The sequence below is a fragment of the Ahaetulla prasina genome, chromosome 4 (assembly GCF_028640845.1).
Source record: "Ahaetulla prasina isolate Xishuangbanna chromosome 4, ASM2864084v1, whole genome shotgun sequence".
Classification (NCBI taxonomy): Eukaryota; Metazoa; Chordata; class Lepidosauria; order Squamata; family Colubridae; genus Ahaetulla; species Ahaetulla prasina.
Window position 1 is genome coordinate 21,288,292 of NC_080542.1, and position 27,838 is coordinate 21,316,129.

The 27,838-nt window shown below is 41.6% G+C and overlaps 1 protein-coding gene and 1 long non-coding RNA gene across 2 annotated transcripts; one reads left to right on the plus strand and one right to left on the minus strand.

Moving 5' to 3' along the window:
• Positions 1-54: 54 nt before the first annotated feature.
• On the plus strand, positions 55-27,166 carry KIF22 (kinesin family member 22). The gene is made up of 13 exons (XM_058183620.1): positions 55-190; positions 1,612-1,814; positions 4,588-4,715; positions 4,845-4,993; positions 10,551-10,991; positions 11,080-11,233; positions 19,621-19,723; positions 19,884-20,055; positions 21,538-21,652; positions 21,740-21,819; positions 23,353-23,556; positions 24,764-24,823; positions 26,444-27,166. The coding sequence occupies exons 2-13, from the start codon at positions 1,618-1,620 to the stop codon at positions 26,492-26,494; spliced, it is 1,854 nt and encodes a 617-aa protein (XP_058039603.1). The 5' UTR covers positions 55-190; positions 1,612-1,617; the 3' UTR covers positions 26,495-27,166.
• Positions 4,845-12,742, minus strand: LOC131198702 (uncharacterized). Its single transcript, XR_009155142.1, has 3 exons — positions 12,650-12,742; positions 10,429-10,467; positions 4,845-4,980 (listed from the first exon to the last, which is right to left on the minus strand). It is a non-coding gene; the product is annotated as an uncharacterized LOC131198702 (long non-coding RNA).
• Positions 27,167-27,838: the final 672 nt, after the last annotated feature.

The following is a 27,838-nucleotide window of genomic DNA, read 5'->3' on the forward strand; positions in this document are numbered from 1 at the left end:
CCCCCTTCCCATGGTTCTAGAGGCCGCCACACTTGGGACAGCGATCCGCATGCGCAGAAGGCAAGCACAAGTTTCCTTTCTTTTCTCCCATTGGTCGGCCTACCCGTTACGAGGCGGGCTTAGCGCCAAATACAAACGGAGATTGAGATTCTAGTTGTGCACAGGGCGAAGTGGTTTGGACTTGGTAAAGGTGAGTGCAATGTGTGGATAGGACACTTAATTTTTTGAAACTGGCATTTGGAAATAAATCCCATTTTAGATGCTTAGAAAGAAATCCAGGTTCCATCAAAAGCCTCCTTGCAAAATAGAGCTTCGATCCGACATCAGAGGGGTTTTTGCGTCCAAAATGAAGTCCAGTTCCTTAATTTTCATTAAGCAGCTTGATGCAAGATTGATCGCCCGTCGATTTTTTTTCTAAATGCATGTTTCATTTTCCTTGATTGCTTATAATACCCCTTTTCATACCATAGTGTGCTTCTATGAAAATGTAAGATTGTTAAGTTCAGGAACAATTCCAATTATTTCAAAAAGACGTGGGTTTTTTTTGATCAAACGGTAATAAAACACTACAGTATTGATGAATTTCTGTGATACCTTAAAAATAGTTTGGGGGGGGGGAGATGCCTTAAAATGATCACAAGAAAAGCGCTATTTTCCCCTCCTAAAGAAACAACAGGGAAATGAAAAGGCAGTCTGGTTATAATTATCCAATAAATGTCAGGATAAATAAGAATAGTTTCAGTTGCTTTCAGAAGTCAAGTTTAGGCTTTAAACTTCAAAAATCTGTTTAGGCTTTTATAAGGTAGGCTAAAGCTGCCATTCTTGATGATGATGATGATTGATGGTAAGTAACCAGTGAGGACAAAAGTTAGGAAAAGGTATTTCTGAGAAAGTATTTAAGACGGAACCAAGTTGTTATGGAAACAAAAGGGGAAAATGTGACCTGAATCAAAAAAAAGTTCAGCCTGAGCACATGGGAAATCCCTCCCCAAGTTCCAATAACAGCTACCCAGAACAAAGTAAGGACTGGGGGATAAAAGGGGTCCTGAAGTCTGCCCATTGTTTGGGTTGTCTTTGGACCCAAAGTTGGCACTTTCTATCCCTTTGGCTAATGCCTGCCAGCCTAGTTGGGGATGTGGGTAAGGATGAGTGAGTGTGCGTGCATGTGTGAAAAAGCAAATAAGACATACATTGCAACCAGTAAAGTTTGCTGTTAGTGGGTTTCCGCATATTCTAAAGCAGGGGTTCCCCAATCCCTAGTCTGTGAACTGGTACTCGGCCACGGCATGCCAGAAACCGGGCCGCACAAGCAAGCGAAGCCAGGCAGCATGCGAAACCATGCTGCCTCTTTTCCATGGAAAAACCTTTCCGTGGAAATTTGATTTTGGTGCCCAAAAGGCTGGGGCCACTGTTCTAAAGAACCAGTTGTGCTACAGTGTTGAGTTGCAGTTTTCCAGGGCTGTGAGTGACCATAAGCCAAACCTAGGAGAACATGTGTAACACTAAAAAAATATGATGCAATTGCCTTTTGTTGGTCCTCCGTTGGATTTTGTAGTATATACATTGGCTAATACGTTTGTTCAATCCTGTCTCCCCCCCCCCCCCCCCCAGGCATTCATGGCAACTCATCAGCGATTAAGCCGGGTTGACTTCCACCGCTCTGATAATGTCTCCGAGCAAGTACAAGTTTGTGTACGACTACGTCCAGCTGTGGGGACTGGACAAGGTCAGGAAGCTCCATGTGTACGAGGTGTGGACTCCCACTCCTTGGAAATTCTCAACTGGAGAAATGAATTGGAGACTATGAAATACAAGTAAGTTGGGTAGGGGATTCAATAAATTTGAATGATTCTTAGGGTGCCTAATTTTTCCACACAGTTGAACTCTGCTACATGATCTTCTCATCGTTCCCATCACACATTTCCTTCCACTTATGACTATATGACTTTGTTGCTTGTATCCTTATGATTTATATTGATACTGATTGTTTCCTGATTATTTCTTTGTGTCCTATGACTATCATTAAGTGCTGTACCTTAGAATTCTTGATGAATGTACCATATTTTTCGGTGTATTAAGACGCATTGGACTATAAGACTCAACTTAATTTTTTTGGGGAGGGGGGACAGGAAAAAAAGAACTCTGCCTCTGCCTACCAGCATCAGGATCAGTGGCGTCCTCACTTCCATTCGGAGTTTGATAACGGGAGCGGCCTGGGGAAGCACGGAGGTCGGGACTTGCTTGGTGAAGCAGGCACTGCGCAGGGGGCAAAAGGCAAGGTGCTGCCACCCAAAAACCCTGTTGCCGCGATCTCTGCCACCTGGAGATCTCCGCTTCCTCCCCAGTTCCAAAAATGGGGTGTGCAGAGGCAAAGAAAGAGCATAGTGTTTTTGGGCGGTTCCAGGCAGCAAAGATCGCAGCAACAGTTTTCGGGTGGCTTACAGTTGCTTCGGGTGTGCTGCGCAGCACCCAGCAAGCCATCAATTCCTTGAAGATGCCAGACTGTTTTCCTGAGGACATGCAGCTGTGCGAATTGTATCGGGGAGGAAAATGCAATGCAGATTGGCAACACTCTTTTTCCTCCCTGATTGCCCGAAGCAATTCGCAAAGCCGCGTGTCCTCAGGAAAACAGTCTTGGGTCCTGCGCACGAGTCAGGCTGGTAGCCTGCGCTGTTACATCAACATCTGCAGCAACCAGCTAATCAGGAGTCCGGAGCTTCGGCCAGATCCTGAAGGTTCCTTCTGGTTACTGCCACACTCCTTAGCGCTGGGCTGCGAGGAACTGAGCCGCAAACAGCCGCGTAGGCACGCCGCCTGGTCTATGACATCATCTTCCACCCGCGCACCCTGAGCTTGGCCAGCTGCATGACCCAATTCCACCGCCTGGTGAATGACACGGCCTTGGACGCAATAGAGAAAAATTTCTCCCCGCAACTGGACCGCACCAATGCTGTCCCCCTCAACCGCATCAAGTATAAGGGCATCCCGCAGGCCATGCTGCTCTGGATGCCGCTGGCCGCAGGAGCTCAACCACCCCCAGAAGAGGCTGAAAAGCCAGACGATTCCCCCTTGCCGCCTTTCCCTTCGCCTTATGTCTATCCGCTGCCCAGCCCGCAATATGAAGTTCCAAGACCTCCTCCACCCAAGCCAGCCCTGCCTGCCACCACTCCACAGTGGAGTCTCCGGCACCACTCCTACATGGACCTTCAGGGTTTTTGCAACAGCGCCTAGCCTGATCCCCCACGAGTTGGTAAAAACCATTGAACTACCGTTGCTCAGCTCCTGCCCAGGCCCAGTTGGAGATCCATGGCAAGGAACTCCAGCTGGACTCGCGGCGCCCTGCTGCCTACCACCTGCGCGTCCTGTTGCCCTACGCAGTGGATGAGAGCCATGGCTAGGCGAAGTTCAGCAAAGCTGCGCGCCCTCCTCCTCCTTTTCTGCAAACTGCTTCTGAGAATTGAGGAAAAAAACACCATGCAGGGAGGCAACGCTCTTTTTCCTGCCTGATCGCCCAAAGCGTTGCCTCCCTGCATCGCGTTTTCCAGCGTTCTTTTCCCTCAGTTCTCCGAAGCAATTTACAGAAAAGGAAGAGGAAGGCACGCAGCTTTGCGAATTGCTTCGGGCAAAGGAAAAAGAGCATTGCCTCTACATCGCGTTTTCCTCCCCGATGCAATTCCCACAGCTGTGTGTCCTCAGGAAAACGCAGCAGCGGGAATTTTAGGTCGACAACTTCCAAAGGATGGGGGTCGGTGGGTGGTTGGGGCTACATTCGGCGTATAACACGCACCTAGATTTTTACCCTCTTTTTGAGGGTAAAAAGGTGCATCTTATACACTGAAAAATTCGGTATCTTTTCTTTTATGTACACTGAGAGCATATGCACTAAGACAAATTCCTTGTGTGTCCAATCACACTTGGCCAATAAAAAATTCTATTCTATGAGCAATGACAGGTGGTTTGGGTCATGCTACTTTTTATGGTTAGCCTCTTTACATGCACGTATTATGGGAATGAACTGCTGGGATGCACTGTATGGACAGAAGTTCTACATCTTAAGATACCAGGAGACTCTGAGTTCTAGTTCTGCCTTAGAAATGAAATCCGGTTGGGTGACTGGGCCCTTCTCTCTCAGCTCAACCCATCTCCCAGGATTGTCATGGGGAAAATAGAAGGAAGAAGGTGTCCACACTCAACGAGTATGCTCACTACGTCAAGTTATTAAAAAATAATAATAATAATAAAGGCAGGGCATAAATAATAAAATGTCAATAATCTTTTCTGGTTCAAAGCTGCAGGGGAAAGGAGTCCAAGAATAGAATAGAATAAGAATAGATACACGGGAGAAATATTTTTTTAAATGTATCAGTGGGTATATGAAGGCAGGTAATTTGGTGTCTTTCACTAAACTTCAGCAAACATATCTAATTGCAAAGGAGTGTGGAAATTGTAAACAGGTTATATACTTTTGTATTAAAACAAACATATCTGGATTTGCTGTTCCATTTTTCAAGACTGCTAAAGAAAAAATTCAGAGAAGCCAGTAACCTCTGCCCTGCCTTCCTTTCACATTCACACGTTCTTCACCAGGTTTGATGCGTTTTATGGTGAGGCAGCCACCCAACATGATGTCTACATGGGGTCAGTTCAGCCTATTTTACGTCATCTGCTGAAGGGGCAGAATGCTAGCATATTGGCTTATGGACCAACTGGAGCAGGTGAATATAAGGCAGTGCTACAAAGAAACCAAATGAACCCATAGTGGTTGAGGTCATTTGGTGGAAAGAATTGGGCTAAAAGGAGATGCTGCTGCTATACTGTTCTCATCTTGTCTCCTGCTAAATCAGGCAAGACACACACCATGCTGGGAAGTCCAGATCACCCAGGAGTGATCCCTCGAGCTGTTCGAGATGTCTTGCAGATGACAAGGGATGCTTCAGAAGATAAATGCAAATACTCCATCTCCATGTCCTATCTGGAAATCTATCAAGAAAAGGTAAAAATGTGTAGTTTACACAATTGTACAAAGGGGAAATTAAGCCCAGTAGGTATAATGGCGCAGAGTGACAGGATTTTTCTGGGAAGAGGGGAATTTAAAACATGGGACTAAAAAGCCAGATCTGATGGAGAGAGCATGGCCAATTGATCACAGCAAGTGATTCCATTGATGGATGCAATGTGGGCTTTCACTTCTTTTCATGTTGCACTTAGGATTTATCACTCCTTTTAATGGAAAAATGTGTTGAATATAAACACACTACTTCTTGTTTACTAATTGGTATAGGAAGCACTGGACAATCTTTTTTATAATAATAATAATAATAATAATAATAATAATAATAATAATAATATTTTAATTTGTATACCGCCCTTCTCCCGAAGGACTCAGGGCGGTGCACAGCCAGAATAAAAATACAAAGAAAAACAATACATATAATATTAAGAACACCCCTTAAAAAACTTATTCAATTGGCCGAAAATTTAAAATATAATAACACCCTATAAAAAATTTACAAAAAATTTAAAATAAATTTTAAAACAAAAATTTAAAACATAAAAACAAATTAAAATTTTTAAAATCAAGCCAGTCCAGCTAAACGGAATAAATAGGTTTTAAGTTCACGGCGAAAGGTCCGAAGGTTGGCTAGTTGACGAAGTCCAGGGGGAAGTTCATTCCACAGGGTAGGAGCCCCCACAGAGAAGGCCCTCCCCTTGGGGGCCGCCAGTCGACATGTCTGGCTGACGGCACCCTAAGGAGTCCCTCTCTGTGAGAACGCACCGGTTGCTGGGAGATAGAAGATGGCAGTAGACGGTCCCGTAAATATCCTGGTCCTAAGCCATGGAGCGCTTTAAAGGTGGTCACCAATACCTTGAAGCGCACCCGGAAGACAACAGGCAGCCAGTGCAGTCTGCGCAGGATGGGTGTTACATGGGAGCTCCGAACCGCTCCCTCTATCACCCGCGCAGCTGCATTCTGGACTAACTGGAGTCTCCGGGTGCTCTTCAAGGGGAGCCCCATGTAGAGAGCATTGCAATAGTCCAAGCGAGAAGTCACGAGAGCATGAGTGACCTTGCATAGGGCATCCCGGTCCAGGAAGGGGCGCAACTGGCGAATCAGGTGAACCTGATAAAAAGCTCTCCTGGAGACGGTCGTCAAATGACCTTCGAAAGACAACCGTCCATCCAGGAGAATGCCCAAGTTGCGCACCCCTTCCATAGGGGCCAATGACTCGCCCCCAACAGTCAGCCGTCGCTGCAGCTGACTGTACTGGGGTGCCGGCATCCACAGCCACTCCGTCTTGGAGGGGTTAAACTTGAGCCTGTTCCTCCCCATCCAGACCCGTACGGCTTCCAGACACCGGGACAGTACTTCGACAGCTTCATTGGGGTGGCCTGGGGTGAAAAAGTACAGGTGTGTACTTTTCAGCGTTTCAGCGTACAGTTGGTATCTCACCCCAAAACCACTGATGATCTCACCCAGCGGCTTCATATAGATGTTGAACAGGAGAGGCGAGAGAATCGATCCCTGCGGCACCCCACACATGAGGCGCCTCGGGGTCGATCTCTGCCACCCTGTCAACACCGTCTGCGTCCGGTCAGAGAGGTAGGAGGAGAACCACCGATAAACTGTGCCTCCCACTCCCAACCCCTCCAATCGGCGCAGCAGGATATCATGGTCAATGGTATCGAAAGCCGTTGAGAGATCTAATAGGACCAGGGCAGAGGAGTAACCCTTATCCCTGGCCCTCCAGAGATCATCCACCAATGCGACCAAAGCTATCTCCGTACTGTATCCGGGCCGGAAGCCGGACTGGAACGGGTCTAGATAGACGGTTTCATCCAGGTACTGGGGTAATTGACATGCCACCGCACTCTCTACAACCTTCGCCGTAAAACGAAGGTTGGAGACTGGACGGTAATTTCCTAAAACAGCTGGGTCCAGGGAAGGCTTCTTGAGGAGAGGTCTCACCACTGCCTCTTTCAAGGCAGTGGGAAAGACCCCCTCCTGCAAAGAAGCATTTGTAATCCCCCGGAGCCAGCCTCGTGTCACCTCCTGCGTGGCCAGCACCAACCAGGAGGGGCACGGGTCCAGTAAACATGTGGTGGCATTCAACCTTCCCAGCAACCTGTCCATGTCCTCGGGAGTCACAGGATCAAAACTATTCCAAACGGTCTCAACAAGACGAGTCTCGCAACTCTCGCCTGGATCTACCCAATTTTGATCCAATCCATCCCGAAGCTGAACGATTTTATCGTATAGATAACCGTTAAACTCCTCGGCACACCCTTGTAGTGGGTCCTCCCGCCCCTCCTGTTGAAGGAGAGAACGGGTCACCCGAAACAGGGCGGCCGGGCGGTTATCTGCCGACGCAATGAGGGAGGAAACGTAAGAACGCTTCGCTTCCCTCAATGCCACTAGGTAGGTCCTACTATAGGACCTAACTAGTGTCCGGTCAGTCTCGGAATGGCTGGATCTCCAGACACTCTCTAGGCGTCTTCTCCGGCGTTTCATCTCCCTCAGCTCCTCGGAGAACCAAGGAGCTGGTTGAGACCTGCGCCGGGTCAGAGGCCGCAAAGGCACGACACGGTCCAAAGCTCCAGCCGCGGCCTGTTCCCAGGCCGCGACTAGTTCTTCAGTCGTGCCACAGGCCAGGTTCTCGGGAAACGGCCCAAGCTCCGTCAGGAACCTCTCTGGGTCCATCAGGCGCCTGGGACGGAACCAACGCATTGGTTCCGTCTCCCTGCGGTGGTGAGTAGTGGTCCAAAAGTCCAGACGAAGAAGAGAATGATCTGACCATGACAGAGGCTCAATAACTAAATCATTTAAAATCAGATCATTCGCCCACTGGCCAGAGACAAAAATCAGATCTAGAGTGCCTCCCCTGATGTGGGTAGGGCCGTCCACTAATTGAGTCAGGTCCATGGCCGTCATGGAAGCCATGAACTCCCAAGCCATCGAGGATGCCATGCCAGTTGATGGCAAGTTGAAATCCCCCATGACCAACAGTCTAGGGGTTTCAACTGCCAACCCAGCCAACAACTCCAACAGCTCGGGAAGGGCTGTTGTCACGCAGCAAGGAGCCAGGTACGTGATCAACAAGCCCACCTGAGTCCTACGTCCCCACTTCACATAGAGGGATTCACAACCAGCTATCTGAGGCACAGTGGTCTCCCTCGGTTCTAGGCTTTCATTAATAATAACCGCCACCCCTACCTTGGGCCCTCGGTTGATGGAATGCACGGAAACCTGGTGGGCACATCTCCACTAGGGGAAACCCCCCTTCCGTGCCTAACCAGGTCTCCGTAATGCCCATAACGTCCATGGACCCCTCCTGAATTAGATCTGAGATCAGGAGAGCTTTGTTAACCACAGACCTTGCATTGCACAACATCAGCCGGAGGCCCAAGTCCCGAGACTCTGGCCACCCGGGGAACGGGAACTTTCATTCAAGGTTATTTGAACAAGTGGGGGGAAGTGAAGCAAGAGACGGAGAATCAGAGCGCAGACAGAGTGGAGTTAGGCATTCAGACATAATTTCTGATATTCCTCGCATTTCCATTCTTTTCTGATAACTTTGCCTATCTCTCTCTCCCCCAAGAAGTAAACTTACGAATAGATGTTTATTTTTTTAGCGTATTGGTGCTTGTACATTGAGAGCCAGGGAGTCTACAATGTTATTACAAAGTAGTTTGGCTGCCTAAGATTATTAGATTGTTTAGTTCACACTCACGCACTATCCAGGGTGCACCGCAGGGAGCAAACAAAACACACACAATGTCTAATGTTGGTGCCTTTTTCCTCCTCTGATTTCGCCTTGCATTTGGGCAAGACCAGTGCCAGTTGATTTATTTCTACCACATGAAGTGCCATTAGCTTCCCACTGGACTGGTACTTATTTATCTACTTGCATTTTGCATGGTTTCGAACTGCTAGGTTAGCAGAAGCTGAGGCAAGTGATAGGAGCACATTCCGTCACATGGTGCTACGGCTTAAATGTACAAAGTACAAAGAACTGAACTTTGTGGTTGTCAAATCCAGCATCTTTAAGCTACTGAGCACCTCTAGGAATGGACATCTCATGGAAGAGTATAGGTGTAGCTCAGAGTTGAATGATATTTAGAAACTGCCCATCTTCCTTAATATATTGATGATGCTAGTTATACTTACAAAAAATGTCTGCAGGAAAACAGTCAAGCTCAGAGAACCATAAGATAAGAGATACCTCTTATCGGAAATCTCAGTTTGACCTTTTGAAGGAAGATTTTGAAGTTAAGCCAAGAGCTTAAAGTAGACCATGTTGCTTAATTTTAGCAACGTTAAGCTGTGTGTGGACTTCCATTCCCAGAATTCCCCATTCGGTATGGCTGTTGGGGAATTCTGTGAGTTGAAGTCCACACAGCTTAAAGTTGCTGAGGTTGACCACCGACACTGAAGTACACCATAAAGACTACGGGGCCTACCCTGGCCTAGCTGACTGGTGGTACAACATTTATCCCTTATCACTTCCCGCTGTTCCATGGCTCCCTCAGAGATGTCTCTATGTTCTGATGCCCCCCAATATTCTATATTGTCCCTGGCTGGAATTATTTTAGTTCTAAAGATAGATGAAGAACTGAAGCACGACTATTTGGAAGGAGCAGATGGCAAGGGAGCACTTGCAAAGGAGAAAGGAAAAAAAACCACAAGCTTAAGGACTAGAGCAGGGCTGTCAAACTCCCAGCCCTTGGGCCAGATGCTGGTCACGCCCGGTTTAACAAAGGGGGAAAAAGTCCTGATACATCACATGACGCTGCTGTGACAAAGCGAGTTTTAACACCCCTGCACTAGAGGAAGGCAAAAGAAAGCTAATGACTATAGAGAATGAAAGAGATAAAAGGATAAGAAAATAAGACGTGTAGGAGATGACGGTGGGCTGAGCCTGAGGGCGGCATCAAACGCATCATCAGTTTGTGTCACTACGCTTCATAAGAGATCGAAGACCAGCTCCCTCTTGAAATCTGTTGACTCTTACCTGGCGCCATTTGCCTTGACCATTATTAAATCAGATTCCTGTGACTGGGTAGCAGGAAATAAAGTCATGGTGCTTTTGAATTCTCTCTTGGCTCCTAATTTCCTATATCTGACACATGAGAAGAAAAGACTAGAGAGAAGAAGATGTGGGAATTTGTGGTTCTCAATATTTTGCTGGGGTCCAGCTATCATCAGCCGAGCTTTAACGACTAATGCTGAAGGATTACAGTTCTCATGGCAATAACAGAAATCTAACAGAGTATTAAGGAGAAAAAAGCCCCTTATACCTAAAGTAGAATAGGCAGGAAAAAGGCTCATTTGACCGAGGATTTGATTTGATTCACGATCCTGGCATTTGAGAAACTTGAAAAAGTTTTTTTTTTTTTAACAACTTACAAATCAGTGCCCAGGATACTCACCTGGCGAAAAAATGTTCTTGCTGGGATGCCTCAGCTTATCTGGGAGAAAGATAAACAAGCAGTGGAGGAGGGGATGCGCATGAAATTCCACACCCACCATCCATTTTTCCTCCATTCTTCAGGTCTTGGACCTTCTTCAGCCCTCCCTCCGAGACCTGCCTATCCGAGAGGATCGTAACCACAACATCCTGGTGCCAGACCTGACCCAGAAAGAGATCACTAACTTTGCAGACTTTGAAAGCCATTTTCTGCCTGCGAGCAGAAAGCGAACAGTGGCATCGACTCAGCTGAACCAGCGCTCCAGCCGCAGTCACACTGTATTGCTCGTTCTGGTGAACCGGATCCGGGACTGGCCCACATATTCTCACCAGACTGCGAAGCTGTGCCTCATCGACTTAGCAGGCTCTGAGGACAATCGGCGAACGGGCAACAAAGGCCTACGCCTAAAAGAGAGCGGAGCCATCAACAGCTCCCTCTTTGTGCTCAGCAAGGTGGTTGATGCCCTTAATCAGGGTTTGCCGCGAGTTCCTTATAGAGACAGCAAGCTGACCCGTCTGCTGCAGGTAATTGGGGTTCATTTTTATTTTTCTGGGATGGGAAGGAATTGGCATCAGGGACTGATCTTTCCCCTGGAATCTACCTTTCCTCTAGGACTCTCTGGGAGGCAGTGCCCACAGCTTGATTATTGCAAACATCGCTCCGGAAAAGAAGTATTATTTTGACACTCTCACAAGCCTCAACTTTGCTGCAAAGTCCAAACAAGTTGTGAATAAACCCTTCACCCAGAAAGCCCTACCACAAACTGGTAAGTCAGGAATTATGATGTCTGGGCTTTGGGGGAAAGCATTGGGAATTCTGGAAGTTTGACTGTTCGGAAGGCACCAAGCAACAAACGTCTGCTTTATAACCTTCAGCACTTGAACCTACCATGATTAAATTAAATGAGAAAATATTGGTGTGAATTGCTCTACCCAGAAAGGCTAGGCAAGTGGTGGTAGTGTAGTGTAGCTTTTCATCATGGCACCTACATTCTAGGAACATTTTTCCAAGGTCTAGACCAGCCATGCAGGCTGGGGAATTCTGGGAGATGAAGTCCACATATCTCCAAGTTGCGACATAGTTTACACAAGTTTTTAATGGATGTAATAAAGAAGAAGAAAACGTTTCAAAAGGTTCAGGGACAAAACAGGTTAATCAAATCTAAACCTTATATAGGCAGTAGAAAACCAGCACAGACTGGAGAAATTGAAAGTCTGAGCAACCAGCCAGAAGCAGGAAGATCTCTCTCAGGTGAGTTCATGAAAAGGGAGGAGGGCTGGCTTCATTTTACCTTCCATTTTGGGGAGGAGAGATCTTCCTTCAGCCTTAGCATTAACACTCTAGAGCAGTGGTTCCCAACCAGTGTGCCGCGGCACTAAGGGGTGCCGTGAGATCTTTTGAGGGTGCCGGGAACTTTTGAGCTACGGAGATTTTAAATATCTATTTCCTTATAAGGGTGCCGGGAACTTTTGAAAGGCTTTCCAAGGGTGCCTCAAACAAGAAAAGGTTGTGCCTCAAACAAGAAAAGGTTGGGAACCACTGCTCTAGAGTAGCATTTCTCAGTTGGAATTGAGGGTTACTAGGAGTTCTGCTGGAGATTGTAATTGAAAAAATATATATAATTTTTTCAACTTCCGTACACAACACGATGCTAGCAATCATAGTGATGGAATGCTTACACACTATGTTCAGCTGCTGGCCTGCTGATTTGCTGTTGTAAAGCATACTTGCATTGTTAAGTTTTTATATTTTCTGGTGATGTTTATGTCTGAAAATTATTTCAAAGATTATTATTCTTATGTCTTAATTTGTATTGTGTAGGTTCCTATCTGATAGATGGGGTGTAAGTTAAAAACTGGGATCCATGAAATTTTTTGTTCTTTTATCTTAATTTCTAAAGTTCTGACAAGGAAGTCACCCTACCAAGTATTCCACTTTGCTAGCTGCAGAAAGGCCAAAAAACCAGAGTTCCACTTGCTTCTTCCTGAGTAAAGACTGGGATTTTCCATATAGAGCAGTGATGGCTAACCTTTTTGCCATTGCGTGCCAGGAAGAAGGGGGCGGGGGGGTCACACACGTGTGTGTATGCCCACACCCATAATTCTATGCGCCCCGCACATGCGCATGTAACTCTTCCCCCCTTGACATGCGATGGCCCGGTAGGCCCGTTTTTCTCTCTTACCTGTCTCCAGAGCCCCTCTATGAGTCTGGGAGGGTGGAAAACGGCCTTTCCCACCCCTCCCCAGGCCCTCCGGAGGCCAGAAACGGCCTGTTTACCAACTTCTGGTTGGACAGGAAGTGATGTTTTTTGCTATCTCCAGCCTCCAGAGACTCGTAGAGGGGGCTGGGGACAGCAATAATACATCCTAGTCATTCAAAGGCAGTCTGATATCTCTTAGTCTGATATCTGTTTTGGATATAGTCAATCCATTTTTTCCATTCATTTAAGTATCTTTCTTGCATATTGTCTTTCAAAAAGGCTGATATTTTTGCCATCTCAGCCAAATTGGCAACTTTCAATATCTGTTCTTCTATTGTAGGTAATTATTTTTTCTTCCAATACTGTCCTATCAGTAATCTTGCTGCTGTTATTAGATTTAAAATTAATTTAATCTCAATTACTGTACAGTCCGTGATAATTCCCAGTAAAAAAAAATTGTGGCAGGAACTTTATCTTCTTTTTCAAAACATTTTGTAGAATCCACCTAATTTTTATCCAAAAAGCCTTAATATTCTTGCAAGTCCACCAAATATGAAAATATGTAGCATCATCACAATTACATCTCCAACATTTTGCTTGCATATCTGGATACATACACGATAATTTCTTAGGATCCAAATGCCATCTATAAAACATTTTATAAAAAATTTTCCCTTAAATTCTGTGCCTGTGTAAATTTAACATTTCTAACCCAAATTTTTCCCCAAGTTTCCAATAATATTGGCTCCTGAAAATTTTGTGCCCACTGTATCATACAATCCTTTACCAAATCCCTTTCAGAATCTATTTCAAGTAACCCATTATACAATCTCTTTATATGCTCCTGAGACTGATTTCTAATTTGCTTTACCAAATTTTCCTCATTCTGCACTATACCAATTTTCTGATCTTCCTTCCATCTAGCACGTAGTTACCAATATTGAAATCAAGTATAATTTTTCCCTTCTTCTTTTAATACGTGCAGAAATTTTAATTGCAAACTACCTCTTTCAGTATACAAAAGATCTTTATATGTAATCATTCCCTGATTCTGTTCTATATTTATATTCTCTATTGTATGCCTGGGACTCGCCCATATAGGAACCTTATAATTTAGTTTATAAGAGTATTTTTTCCAAACACGCAAGAGAGCAGTTTTTAACACATGATTTTTAAAAGCCTTATCCACTTTTTTGTCATAAATTAAATATGCATGCCATCCATATAGTAAATCATAACCTTCTATATTCAGGATTCTTTCCTCCGTTAAATTAAACCAATCACTTATTGCAGAGAGAGCAGCTGCTTCATAGTATAATTTAAAATTGGGCATTTTTAAGCTTCCCCTTTCCCATGAATCTTGAATTATTTTCCTTTTAACCCTCACTTTTTTACCTTCCCATATAAATTTATTAATTCCAGTCTGCCATTCCTCCAAATTTTTATCTTTCTTAATTATTGGTATCATCTGAAAGAGGAATAAAAATCTAGATAAAACATTCATTTTGATAGCAGCTATTCTCCCCAGCAGCAATAATTGCAATTTTTTCCAAACAATCAACTCCTTCTGAACGTTTTGCCATAAGACCTCATAATTATTCTTGTACAATTTCACATTTGATGGTGTAATATAAACCCCTAAATATTTAACCTTTTTTACAATTTCAAATCCTGTTATTTCCTCTAATTTTTCTTTCTGTTGTCTGGTCATATTTTTTATTATCACTTTTGTTTTATGCTGATTTAGCTTAAACCCTGAAACCTTTCCATATCGATCAATTATTTCCAACAGAGAAACACTTGAATTTATAGAATTTGTTAAAGTAATCACCAAGTCATCTGCAAAAGCTCTGAGTTTATATTCATGTTGTCTAACTTTAATTCCCTCTGTCTCCTTTGATTCTCGTATTTTATCCAATAATGGCTCCAGAGTTAAAATAAACAATAATGGTGATAAAGGACACCCCTGTCTTGTTCCTTTCGCAATCTTAAAAGCTTCTGTTAAATTACCATTAATTATTATCTGGGCTGTTTGCTCTCCATAAGTCACTCTAATTATTCTTACAAAACCATCTCCAAATTGCATTTTATCTATTAATTTAAATAAAAAATTCCAATGCAATCGATCAAAAGCTTTCTCTGCATCCAAAAAAATAAATGCTGCTGGAATAAAAATTTTCTTTTCTAAATATTCCAATAAATTTACAATCTGCCTAACATTATTCCTCATCTGTCTCCCTTTTATAAATCCAGATTGATCAGTATGAATTCTTCGTTGTAAAACTAACATTAATCTATTTGCTATTATTTTAACAAAAATCTTATAATCATTATTTAAAAGTGAAATTGGCCTATAATTCCCAGGTTTAGAACAATCCTGTTCCTCTTTTGGTATCAATGAAATAAAAGAAGTTCTCCATGAAGGGGGAATTCCCCCTCCTAATTGTATCTGATTAAATAATTCCTTAAGTGGCCCTAACATCTCATCCTGTAAATTCCTATAATAACTTGCTGTGAGCCCATCCGTACCAGGAGTTTTCCCCATTTTTAATTGTTTAATTACCAAAATAATTTCTTCAGAAGTTATAGGCCGATTCAGTTCTTCCCTTTGTTCTAAAGTTAAGCTTTTAACCTTATAATCTTTCAAATAATTATCGATATCCATATTCAATATATTATCTTTAGCGTATAAATTTGTGTAGTATTCTAAGAAAGCTTTTTTAATTTTATCCTGTTGATATCGCTCTTTACCTTTATATTCTATTTTTTCTATAGTGATTGATTGATTGATTTTAAATATTGTGGGTTTTTAGTGGGCTTTTAACAGGGGTTTTTATCTTTCTGTAATTTTCTTATTTAACTATTTTTAACATACGGTGTTTAAATTAGATTTTTAAATTTGGTACTGTATTTTAAAAAAAATTCTGGATTATTGTTGTTTTATCTGCTGTACACCGCCCTGAGTCTTCAGAGAAGGGCGGTATAAAAATGTAAATAATAAATAAATAAATAAATAAATAATCATATTAAATTGACTCTGTAATAACTTTATTGCATCTTTAAGTTTTTGATCATGCGGATTATGTATTAATAATTGTTGTTTCTTATAAATTTCCTCTTCTAGATACCTACGCTATCTTTGTTGCTTATTTCTCTGTCTATTGTTAATATATATTAATACACCTCTCATAAAAGCTTTACTGGTGTCCCAAACTATTTCTATCGATGTTTCCTTATTCAAATTATAATCAAAAAATTCTTTCATCTGCTTTTTACATTGATTTAAATTATCCTGATATCTAAACAAATTTTCATTTAATTTCAACGTTCTTCTGCCTTCTTTTTCATACTGCAATTCCATCCAAACAGGGCTATGATCAGATAAACATCTTGAAAATATCTTAATTTTCTTTACCTTAGAAAGCAAATCATTAGAAGTTATTATAAAATCAATACGTGAAAAAGATTGATGCCTATCAGAGAAAAAAGGAGTCTCTTTCCTCCAAGTTCCGCAATTTCCATACATCTCTCAACTCAAAATCTTCTATCATCTCAAAAAAGGATTTAGGGAGCTTTGCATGTGGAGGTATCTTTTTAGAAGAAATTCTCTTGTCCTTTCATGTATCAATTACTCCATTCCAATCTCCTATTATAATATACGATCTATAATCCCATAGAATCAACTTATCATACAACATTCTGTAGTATTTTTCTTGTTGCTGATTAGGTGCATATATACCCAGCAGAAGAATCTTTTTTGTTTCTAATGTTAGTTCAATAGCAATATATCTTCCATGAATATCTGCCTCTATTAACTTGGCTGGTATATCCTTTCTCAAATATACCACTATGCCATTTTTCTTATCCAAAGCTGAAGCAACAAAATGTTTACCTAATTTTGAATTTATTAAGTATTTTTGAACTGATAATTTAATATGTGTCTCTTATAAACAAATCACATCATTTTTAAATTGTTTCAGATAATGAAATATTTTTCTTCTTTTCTGAGCTGAATTCAAACCATTGACATTCCAGGTCAGAATTTTATTTGCCATTACTGGTCTCCTGAAGCTTTTGAACAATCAGCTGAAGATCCTCCTCCCGTATCTTCGGCCTTGCTCCTCCCACCGCTTCTGTAGCAGAATCCTGACCTTTGCTTTGAATTTGTTGCTCCTTTTCTTTACGCTTGAGGGCTCCCCTCGTCACTCTTTGTTCTTGTGGTTGTTCCTCAGATGATAACATCACTGGGGTCACCTCAGCTTCCACACTCATTTGACTCTCTTGAATTCTTTTTTTTATTACTTCTATTTCAACTTTCAACACAGTAGAAAGAAAATCTTTGGCCTTAAGCACAGTATCAATATAATATCTTCTTCCTTAATAATACACTGTCAAACCAATTGGAATTTCCCATCTAAATTGAATCTGGTATTTTTTAAGTTCTTGTGTAAAAAATATAAAGCCTTTCCTATCCCTTAGCATCTTGGGAGGAATCTCTTTCAAAACCTTCAACTCCTGATCACCTATTTTCAACTTTTTCTGATATGCAACTTGCAAGATCTGATTTCTCATTGTTCTTTTCACAAAGTAAACCACAATGTCTCTAGGAAGTTTCTTCTGCCTAGCAATCCAGGAATTAACTCTGTATATTTTATCAATTTGATAAGCAACCTCTCGTGGATCAAATTCGGTAAGTTCAGCCAAAGCTTCTGATAAATTTTTTTTTAAATCTTCACCTTTTTTCTCCTATAATCCCCTAATTCTCAGAGCTCCTTCCTTCATCCTATACTGCACCACCACCACTTGATCTTCATTTTTGTCCAATTTTATTTGCATTCCTCCCATTTTATTTTCTAATTGCTGGTTTGACTGGGCAATTTCTTGCACCTCCTCCTCCAACTCCTCCAGTCTTTTTGCCAAACCTTGAAAAGCCATCAAAATATCTTCTCTTATTTTTTTATTATTCTCTTTTATTTCTTCTCTTATTTTCTCATTATTTTCCATCATCTCCTTAAACCTCTCTTCAAACATTTTCCCTTGCTCTTTAAGCATATCTTCCAAAGCTACTTCAGATCCCCTTCTGCCAGCAGTCTTAGGTGGTTTAGTAGCCATTTCAGTTTTTAAAGTCACAAAATTTAACTTTAAAACTTTTCTTTTCCCCTTTGAGTATAGGAAAGCTCAGTTCGTTGCAATCCACAACTAACGTTTCTTAGTTATTTGTGGATTAGTGTGATTATTTGTGGATTAGTTGTGTGGGCGGTATAGAAATTTAAATAATAAATAAATAAATTTAGTTACAACCAGCTTCCACTTTCACTTCACTTCACTTTCACTTCCTCTCAGACGCCATTTTAAACAGTCAGTTAAGGAAGAAAAAAAAAGTTTTTCACTTTTTAAAGGGTAGAAGTCAGGAAGTCAGAAATACTTGCAATCCAATAATTATTCACTCATGCTTGTTCCGTCTGCATATAGAAATCCACAAAGAAAATGAATTAGGCAGAGATGGGCACTTTCTTCTTTTCCTGCTTCTGCAGGAGCGCGCTGAAGTTCGGAGCTCGGCGGGGTTCAGTGTTACTGCTTCACAAAGCCAAGCCCCTGGGGAGATCTACCACTCTCCCGCCGCTCTATCCTCTCCCTTTCTCCCAGGGAGAGAAGTTGAAGCTGGCGAACAGCTGATTTTCACTGTTTCACCAGCTTTTACGAGATTTCAGCACGGAGAGCCCAGCGAGGAAAGTGGTGCCACCGGAAGTCTGATGTCCACAAGTCTTAAAGGTGCCATGGACTGACGCTTTTGGGCTAGAGTGTACTTACCCAAGTTTCAAGACTCTGTAATCTAACTGCTTTTTTTTTTTTTTTTGCAATAACATTAATTATTAATGTTATTAATTCATGAGATTAGTGAGACTTTATAGGGTTATATCTTAGCTGGGTTCTGTTTCTGCTACTGCAGCTTGTGGGATGGTAAAGGTAAAGATTTCCCCAGCCCGGTCTTGTCTGACTCTAAGGGGTAGGTGCCTATCTCTGTTTCTTCGCCGAGGGAGCCTGTGTTGTCCAAAGATGCTTCTGTGGTCATGTGACCAGCATGACTCTATGCCAAGGTGCTTGTGGGACAATAGACTATTATATTGGAGACTACAGCTGAGAACATTTTCCTGGCAATTTTTTGCATCTTACCTGATCTTATAGTTTCCAAGCAAAAAAAGAAAAAAGGATGTTGTCTTTTACAAATTCATTTTGTTGGCCTATTTTAATGCTCTTTTTATTTTGACACTAGATGGAATGATTTTGAATAATATACCATATAAAGGGCAAAATCATAATGTAAGATATAAAGTTCCTTTTCCTAAAAGCGGCCAATGGAGTTGGGCAATAGGGAAGAGACAGGTTTTGAGAATTTTATTTTTATTTCAGATAAACAAATGGCTATGTTCTGACAATGCACTGAGTCACAAAAAAGCCAGCCAGCTTTAGCCTACAGAATTGTACAAAGCAAGCCTAGGTGATTGGTTTTGTGGATCAGTCTATCGTGTAATGGCAGAAACTGAATTAATTGAATACTGTTAATGACTTTGACTTATGACCATAGTTGAGCCCAAAATTTTCTGTTGCTAAGCAAAAGAGTTCTTAAGTGTGTTTTTGCCCTATTTTACAACCTTTCCTGCCACAGTTGTTACGTGAATCACTGCAATTCTTTAATAACAGAGATGTTAATTGAGATTGGTATCCCACTGACTTGTCAGAAGGTCGCAAAAGGCAATCTCATACTGCCAAGCGTCCAAATTTTGATCACAGGACCAGGGAAGACGCTGCAACAGTCGGGTGAAAAACCGTCATAAGTCACTTTTTTGGTGCCATTGTAACTTTGAACACCCATTAACTGAATGGTTGTAAGTTGAAAACTATCCATAAACTGTGACTGTTGGACAAAGACAGCTAATCCTCTTCTTCCACAGATGGCAAGAGGCCTTGCCTGGGCTTCAATGATGACGGCCCTGAGTCCAAGAGAATTTGCCTACAAAAAGAACAGCCAGGACCATCTGAAGAGAAGCCACTCAGGTGAGTCACCAGGTATTTGGTAGATTTTGGTGCAGTCCGGTTCTTTCATGCCACAGAGCCAAGCCACCTCCCAAATACTGAATTGAGGGATGTTGCTCTGGCTGGCGTGTTGAAAGAGTGAGACAGAATCTGACACAAAGCTGGTCTTTCTTTGTACCAGTTGTTTGCTGCCTCTTGAGAATCTTGACCCCACTTTGGCTGAACGACTGCTACGATTAGAGGCCCTAGAGAAAGAAAAGGCTGGGAGCCATGCATTACCTCTCCTTAACACACCACGCAGGGAACGCCTGAATGTTCTGAAACTCCTGGATGAGACACGTCGTGAGCTGAAGGTCTGTCTTTTGTTTTTCCATTGCTCTGTTTTGATATGAATAAGTAAAATGGTACCTTGGTACTAACTGCTTTGAAATCCATCGAATTTGGTATTCAACACACAAGCTAGAACTTGTCAGTGTCTGTTGCCTTGTGACTCACTACATTATTCCTTATAGGAAAAATCTGGTACTCATTGTTTTTAGTGTTCATCGCACCACCTGGAACCAATTAACGATGAGTATCAAGGTACCATCGTAATAGGAATGCAATATGTAGTTGGATGCTTGGATTAATTGGTTAAAAAGTGTTTTGGTTGATTAAAAAAAACTGGCCCTCATTTACCAGTCAGATTTTTAGAAGAATTCTGGGCTTTATCTATTTTTAAAAATAAAATTCACCCATGCTGAAAATTGAGCAGAGTTTAACACAGCCTTTAAACTGAGGCACTTATTTCCTGTTTTATACAGATAGGAATCTTTCTGCTGACTTGAAGCTTTTTAAAAGAAATGTGTATTGTCTTGAAAGTCTGTATGCAAATCACAAATGGATTCATTTGATGGAAATATATGAAATCCTAAGCATTTCGTCTGATTATTGTTCTTTTCTCTCTTTTGTCATCCTCACTTCTTTTTGCCAGCTACAAAGGAAGTTAGCTACAAAGACTTTCCTCTAAGAAAGATAGAATGTAAATGTATCAGTCCCAACAGCCTAGTAGAATATATTATGGTGTCTTCCTCACCCATCCCATCATCTATATCTTGCTAGCCTTAAACCAGTGATGCCTTTAGACAGGATTGAATCTCCCATTAGCCTTGACCAGTAAGTTACTTCTTAAAGAGTAGAATTATGTAAATATTTGCTCTGTTCTGATCCTGAACAAGTTATTGCAGTGTCTGTCAGTCCCATTATGATGGAAGTTCTTCTTTCTTGGAAGCTTATGAGACCCAGAATTCCCGAATTATTCGGTGTTGTGGGAATGGCAGATGTTGGACTTCAAGGTGGTAAAAAAATTAAGACTGAATAATATTCTGATTTCTGCTGTGTTGATCCTGTCTAGTTCACACATTCATAAAAAATAACCATATGGTACTATTCATGTTCACAATAAGCAATAAAGGAGAGAAGCGCTTAGAAGCAAAAGGTTGATAGAGTGGAGACTTTGAAGAAGGGCAAAATGGAGGCCAATGAACCAGAGATGCATGGGCCCAGTTCCATTTTAATGGAATGGTAAAGAGAGAAATTAAAAAGGGAGGTATTTAAACAGGGCAAGTAACCCCAAGGAGATATGGCAAATGCTGTTAAATAAATTCTATGCCGCTAGTGTGTTGAAGGAATAGAGGTTCATAACAATAGAGGTGAAGATTGACTGCCATAAGATCATGGTTGAGCTATTAGTTCAATATTAGTCTTTTCTTTTCCACAAAGACATCATGATTTTTTCCCTCCTTTTCTTCACCTATGCCTTAAATTAGCACTTATTTTGCCCATGCTTCTTCCAGAGAGTTCAAGAAAAGCAGATAGAAATGGAAGCCCATACTCTGGAGAACAAAGGTGCGCTTTTCCCCCGAGCTGCAAAACCCCGAAAACAGGCCACAGTACTGCCCCTCCAACAAGGTAAAAAGGTTGGGAAGGTTTTTGAAGTCAGGCCTTCCTTTTTCTCCTGTGTTGCAAAGTCCCAATTTGCTTTCTTTTCCTCTCCAGTGCAGACACCTGTCAAGAGTCAGGAAGAAGAGGAGAGTATTATTAAGAAACAGAAGAAGACCAGAGGCCGAAAGAAAAAGGTGTGTAAATCGGTTTTGGTGAAGAACAGGAAGAGTAGCAGAATTTTTCTCCAGCCAATTTACTATATGTATCACACTTTTTAAGATAACTTATAAACACACCAGAACAGAGGTCTCTCCTGGGAATACCTGTGCATACCTGTGGAACATAGGCTTCCAACTCAACCTATGAATTGGAAGTCTATGTTCTCCATAAATGAGGAACTCATCAAATTTGCAGGTGACACCAAGCTGGCAGGAATAGCCAACACTCCAGAAGACAGGTTTAAGATACAGAAGGATCTTGACAGACTTCAGCATTGGGCACTATCTAACGAAACGAAATTCAATGGTGGAAAAAAAAATAAGGTTCTACATTTAGGCAAGAAAAATCAAATCTACAGGTATAGTATAGGTGATACCTGGCTAAAAAGTTGAAACTATGAGAGGATCTTGGAGTCCTAGTGGAAAATCACTTAAATATGAGCCGGCAGTGCTGCAGCTGCCAAAAAAACTCAACACATTTCTAGGCTGCATTAACAGAGGGATAGACTCAACATAAAGTGTTAATACTACTTTTTAATACCTTGGTAAGCTCATACTTGGAATATTGCACCCAGTTTTTGACGCCACAGTGTAAAAAAGATGTGGAGACTCTAAAAAGAGTGCAGAGAAGAGCAACAAAGATGATTAGGGCAATGGGCAAGCAGCCCTGAGAAATAGCTTTGTCTAGAGACTTCTCAAATCTGATAGTGCTTCTGGGGCTTGTCATAGCTTCAATGTACAGGGAACTACCAGGCAGCAGAATTAAGGATTGGTCAGTAACTCTCCAACCATTGACGGTCAATAGATACCTAACAATTATGAGGAAAGGACAGTTCGGGAGCATGTTAGCAAGATAGAAACTTTGAATGTGTCCTAGCTGGGGCAAACTTGAAATCTTTTTCACAGTATGCTTTATCACAACTGCTACATGAACGTAACTGATATGATTCTTTTTATTAATAACTCTTGAGGATAGTTAACAGTGGATGGGTGGGGAGATAAATTGAGGTGTCAGCTCTAGAAGCCATACTAGCTTCCAGGAGGGGTTTTCTGGAATGCTGACATGAGGTTTGCCAATTATGAATATTTGACTTATGTCATCTATTACCCCTGCATAGGTAATAGGTATGCATAATTTACCTATGCACCTTGACTATCTTTTCTCCTTTCCTGAAATGTATAAATGCATCCTTTTGTGTGTGGGAGTCTCTTTGTTAGGTGTTTCCCAAACCTTTCCATTATTTTCTGGAGGGAATTACTCCAGCGCAGACACAGTCAACAATCACTTTGTGAGGATTCTCGGTTTTGAGGTCCTGCGTTTGATTCCACAGTGATGGAGACAAATTGATGGGACCAGCGGATAATCGGTCCTTTGAGAGACAGCACTGAGCAGATCTCATAGCTTGGACAATTATTTCTTTGCCATGATTCTTCTCAATATTAATAGGAGGTTGGGACTGGTTTTAAAAGGCAGCCGCATTGGTCATTCTTTCTGTGTTTGTTCTTCAGATTCAAGACTTCGACTCTGAAAACAAGGCTCCCTCTGAATGGGAAGTGGAGATCCATCCAGATCAGCTGGCTCATAGCAAGGCTAAAATCCTGTCCCTCATGAACTCAGGTTCCGTGAAGGATCTTATGGGCCTACACCTCATTGGCAAGAAGAAAGCAGAGCTCATTGTGAGCTGGAGAGAAAATTATGGATCTTTTCAGAAGGTTGGTGGTCACAGAGGACAGAGTTTATTTGGGACATATTGCTGACCCCCTAATTTCTCACTTTTTATCATCTGAGCTCCACGCTTTTTAAAAATAAAAACAATCCAATTTCATTAAACGTGCGTTGGAGCCATTGTGTGCCAGTTTTGTTTGGGGCATGGAACTCATAAAGGTGACATCTGCTTACGTATGGGATGCCCAACAGGGCTATAAATTGTTCAAAATTTAAGACAATCCAGATTCAAAAATCTTCATGGTATTGTACTTTATGCTCCAATAATAGCAATACTGTTGATTTCTTTGAAATTTTTGCGATCTTTCTTTGCAAATCTGAGTATTTTGTAATCCTTCCCAATTCCACCTCCTTCCTCACCTTTCAAAACCACAAAGGGCATGGAAGCGTTGCACTGAAGATAGGTAAAAGGTATTAACCTCTAGTATACTATATTTTTTGCACTATAAGATGCACCTAATCATAAACGTGCTTCCATTTTCGGCCACCTCGTGTCCTGTTTTCGGAGGCCAAAAACAGCTGAAGGGTGGTAGGTTGGCAGGGCTTCAGCAATATTGGCTGCATAAGACGCACAAACATTTCCACCCGCTTTTGGGAGACAAAAAAAATGAATCTTATGGTAATTTGTATCCTTTTATTTGGTCTTATACTGCAACAAGCAAGGACAATATTCTACCACAACTTGATTATTTTGGTGGCGTTATACAGGTAGTCCTCAACTTACAACCATTCACTTAGTGACTGTTCGAAGTTGTAATAGCATTTTAAAAAAGAGTTATCACAGGTTTTCACACTTGCAACGGTTGCAGCATTCTTATGGTCATGTGACTAAAATTTGCGTGCTTGGCAACTGACCTGTAAGTGATAATTGCATTGCCTTGTTATCACTGTTTGTAAACTTCCCAACTGGCTTCCAACAAGCCAAGTCAATGTGGGAAGCTGAATTCACTTAACAACTTCATGATTCTTTCAACAAAACTGTGGTGATTTGCTTAACAACTCTGGCAAAAAGAGTTGTAAAATGAAGCAAAACTCATTTAATAATAGCCTCCCTTGGCGATGGAAATTTTGTGCTAAGTTGAGGTCGTAAGTTAAGGACTTTACGGAGAGTTCTGAGGATCATAGTTAGTATTTTTTGCCCAGCCTAAATGATGGGCTATACCTTATTGTATCATTTTTTTTTTCTTTGTATAGGTACAGGATCTTGAGAAAATACATGGTATTACAGCTAAGCAAGCAGATGCTTTTATTAAGGTATGCATTTAGTCAAGTTCCTACTTGGTACAGAGAAAGTTTATCTAAATTATGTAATGTAATTGGATCAGAATTCCAACTGGCAGGGAGTGATGGAAGTTGTCATTCAACATCTGGAAATTCACTTTTGTGTAAGTGTTCCCCCCACCCCCACCCCCACCCCAAAAAAAAAAAGGATATAACATGAATATTCTGTTCGGTTATAGAATCCCAATACTTATCCAGTATCTACATTTATGAGTTAAACATTAAAGTCTTAGGACAAAGAAAAGTAAGGGTAAACAGTGGTAACAAATAACTACAGAAAAGTATATAGTTTCTTACTCAAAGCCAGAAAAATTGCTAATTTCATAATTTGCTAACGAAAATAATAATTTTATTTTTTAATGAGAAGTGATCTAGCACTCTGAAGGCTAATTGTTCTGGAAAGACTGTCGTGTGTTTCCTTTCTACTTTAAAGCAGAGTTTGCCTCGCTTACCAGCAGCAGAGGAGAGACTAAGCGATTTATTCTTACTCCACTTCCTAGATAGAATTCCTTGCCACGTATAGTGACTAGCTTAATAATTAAACATATTCTTAATTAAGACATAGTTTCTGAATGCTATATTAATGGCTTGATACTACAATGGATAACTTTGCAATTTCTAATAAGGCACAATTCCCAGTTTAGCATTTGATGGATTATAAAACCATTATATGCTGAGTTACAGAAGACATTTCATTCCCCTTGGTTGCTCACCTTAGCAAACCAGAAATCTGTAAATTTAGAATTTTCATGTATTCATATAGCAACCTCTGTTTTTGTGTGTGTGTGAGGGAGGGACCGATCTGAAGTAGGGAGTAGGTCAGGTGGAACTTGCTGATTCAGGGCTGCTCAGAAGCCGTCCCCACTGCTGCCAAAAGTTTGGATGCCTTGGCTTCAGATCCCTCCCTCACACACACAAAAACAGAGATTGGAGAGCTCTCTCTCTCCAAGTGCCCCATGCATAGCCCATTTAAGGAAAGGGCACGCACAGCTGGGTGCATCTGGCTGCAGGAGGACGCGTGGTGCAGTGCGGTTGTTTTGTTCACCGCAATCATGCTTCAGGAAGGCAGACGGATGTCTACAGCTGACAACTATAATAAATACGTCCACCTGCCCTCCCGAAGCACTTCAGCCACCATTCATTTTTGTTTTGCGGTGGGAGAAGGAAGAAAGTGAACAGTGGTGCGGTGGTGCTCCAGGAGGGCAGGTGGACGTCTGCAGCCAGGCGAGAAGGCAGGGCAGCAAGAGCGGAGACGGCCCCTTTCAAGCGCAGCACACGGCAAGGCGGCCCCAGAGCGCCTGTTGAGTGGGTGACTGAGTGGGGGCGGGGCCACGAGGGGTGATTGGCATAGTGATGCCAATCATCACTACTGGTTGGCCGAACTAGCAGGATTTCACCCCTGAGCAAAATCCAAAGTAAAGTTTTATTTATTATTTTATTTTATTTGAAGCACAAATCCTTTTGGATTGCTAAAGGAAGTTTCAGTCATAGAGATAATCAGACAATGCCTACTGATGGAACAGTTCAGAAAGAAGCTATATGGTTTATCTGTGATCAATAATGGCTTAACATTGCTCTTTTCTAATTATCCAGGCAAATATCTTCAAATTTCAGAAATCTTCAGTAACTGGAATGGCACTGTGAAACAACATACCCCATCCCAGCCTTTTTTATTATTAATACTTACCATGTGTTCATTTTTATTTAACTAATACAGGTATTTAGCTATATTAGATGTTTAAACCTCAGAACAATATTTTTAATAATTACATTGCTCATCTTTGGCCTTTCACTGTAAGCAATCCAGCATTCACAACCATCAAGGCATCAACATTCTACATAAAGAAGATGGTAATATTTTCAGTGGAAAAATAAGGGGAAATGATTAAATTTTTAAATTTTGGACAATGCTGTCTCAGATCATTTCCTTTTTCAGTTTCCTTAGTCTTTGTCAAAAATTCTGAACTTAAGCTAGTTATTTGGAATGTTATTCCAAAGGTTTGTATACGTTTTCCATCCTACATAAAAATTTGGATGTAGCCACCTACAATGATTATTTTGTATTTTAAAAAACATTGGCTCAGTTAATCAGCTTTTGTAGATGATAAAAGTTTGGAATATGTCCCCTCATTGCTAATGGTCAAGGATAACCGTTGCTCCTGGATTCCCTAGCTTTATTCCAGAATCAGAGTTGCTGTTCTGCTATGGTTGTTGTGCTTTGGATTCACAGAAATCAGTACAAATTGTTTTCAAATAGTCTGACTGATAATTCCCATGAAAAGAAATGTCTATCAAGATTCTCAGTCATCCAGGTCATGGTTAATAATAATAATAATAATAATTATTATTATTATTATTATTATTATTATTATTATTATTATTATTATTATTATTAATTTAATTTTTATACCGCCCATCTCCCGAAGGATTCAGGGCGGTTCACAGCCAAGTAAAAAAAACCAACAATAAATAAATGCAATACAGATAAAACCAATAATTAAAAAACTTATTCAATTTGGCCCCAGTTAAAAATACATGAAACCAAAAACTCCAATTAAAATTTAAAAACCAATAATAAAAATTCTAAAAACTTCTATGCCAGTCCTGCGTGGAAGAATAGATACGTCTTCAGCTCGCGGCGGAAGGTCCGAAGGTCAGGAAGTTGTCGAAGTCCTGGGGGAAGTCTGTTCCAGAGGGTAGGAGCCCCCACAGAGAAGGCCCTCCCCCTGGGGGTCGCCAGCCAACATAGTTTGGCTGACGGCACCCTGAGGAGTCCCTCCCTATGAGAGCGCACGGGTCGGTGGGAGGCAAACGGTAGCAGAAGGCGGTCCCGTAAATAACTCGGTCCTAAGCCATGGAGCGCTTTAAAGGTGGTAACCAACACCTTGAAGTGCACCCGGAAGACCACAGCAGCCAGTGCAGCTTGCGCAGGAGAGTTGTTATATCTATCTATCACCCGCGCAGCCGCATTCTGAACCAACTGGAGCC

Coding starts and splice junctions, on each gene's coding strand:
- KIF22 (XM_058183620.1), top strand. CDS start 1,618: ATGGCAACTCATCAGCGATTAAGCCGGGTTGACTTCCACCGCTCTGAT. Junction 19,724..19,883: donor TCTGAAGAGAAGCCACTCAG/GTGAGTCACCAG, acceptor TCTTTGTACCAG/TTGTTTGCTGCCTCTTGAGA. Junction 20,056..21,537: donor AGACACGTCGTGAGCTGAAG/GTCTGTCTTTTG, acceptor TGCTTCTTCCAG/AGAGTTCAAGAAAAGCAGAT.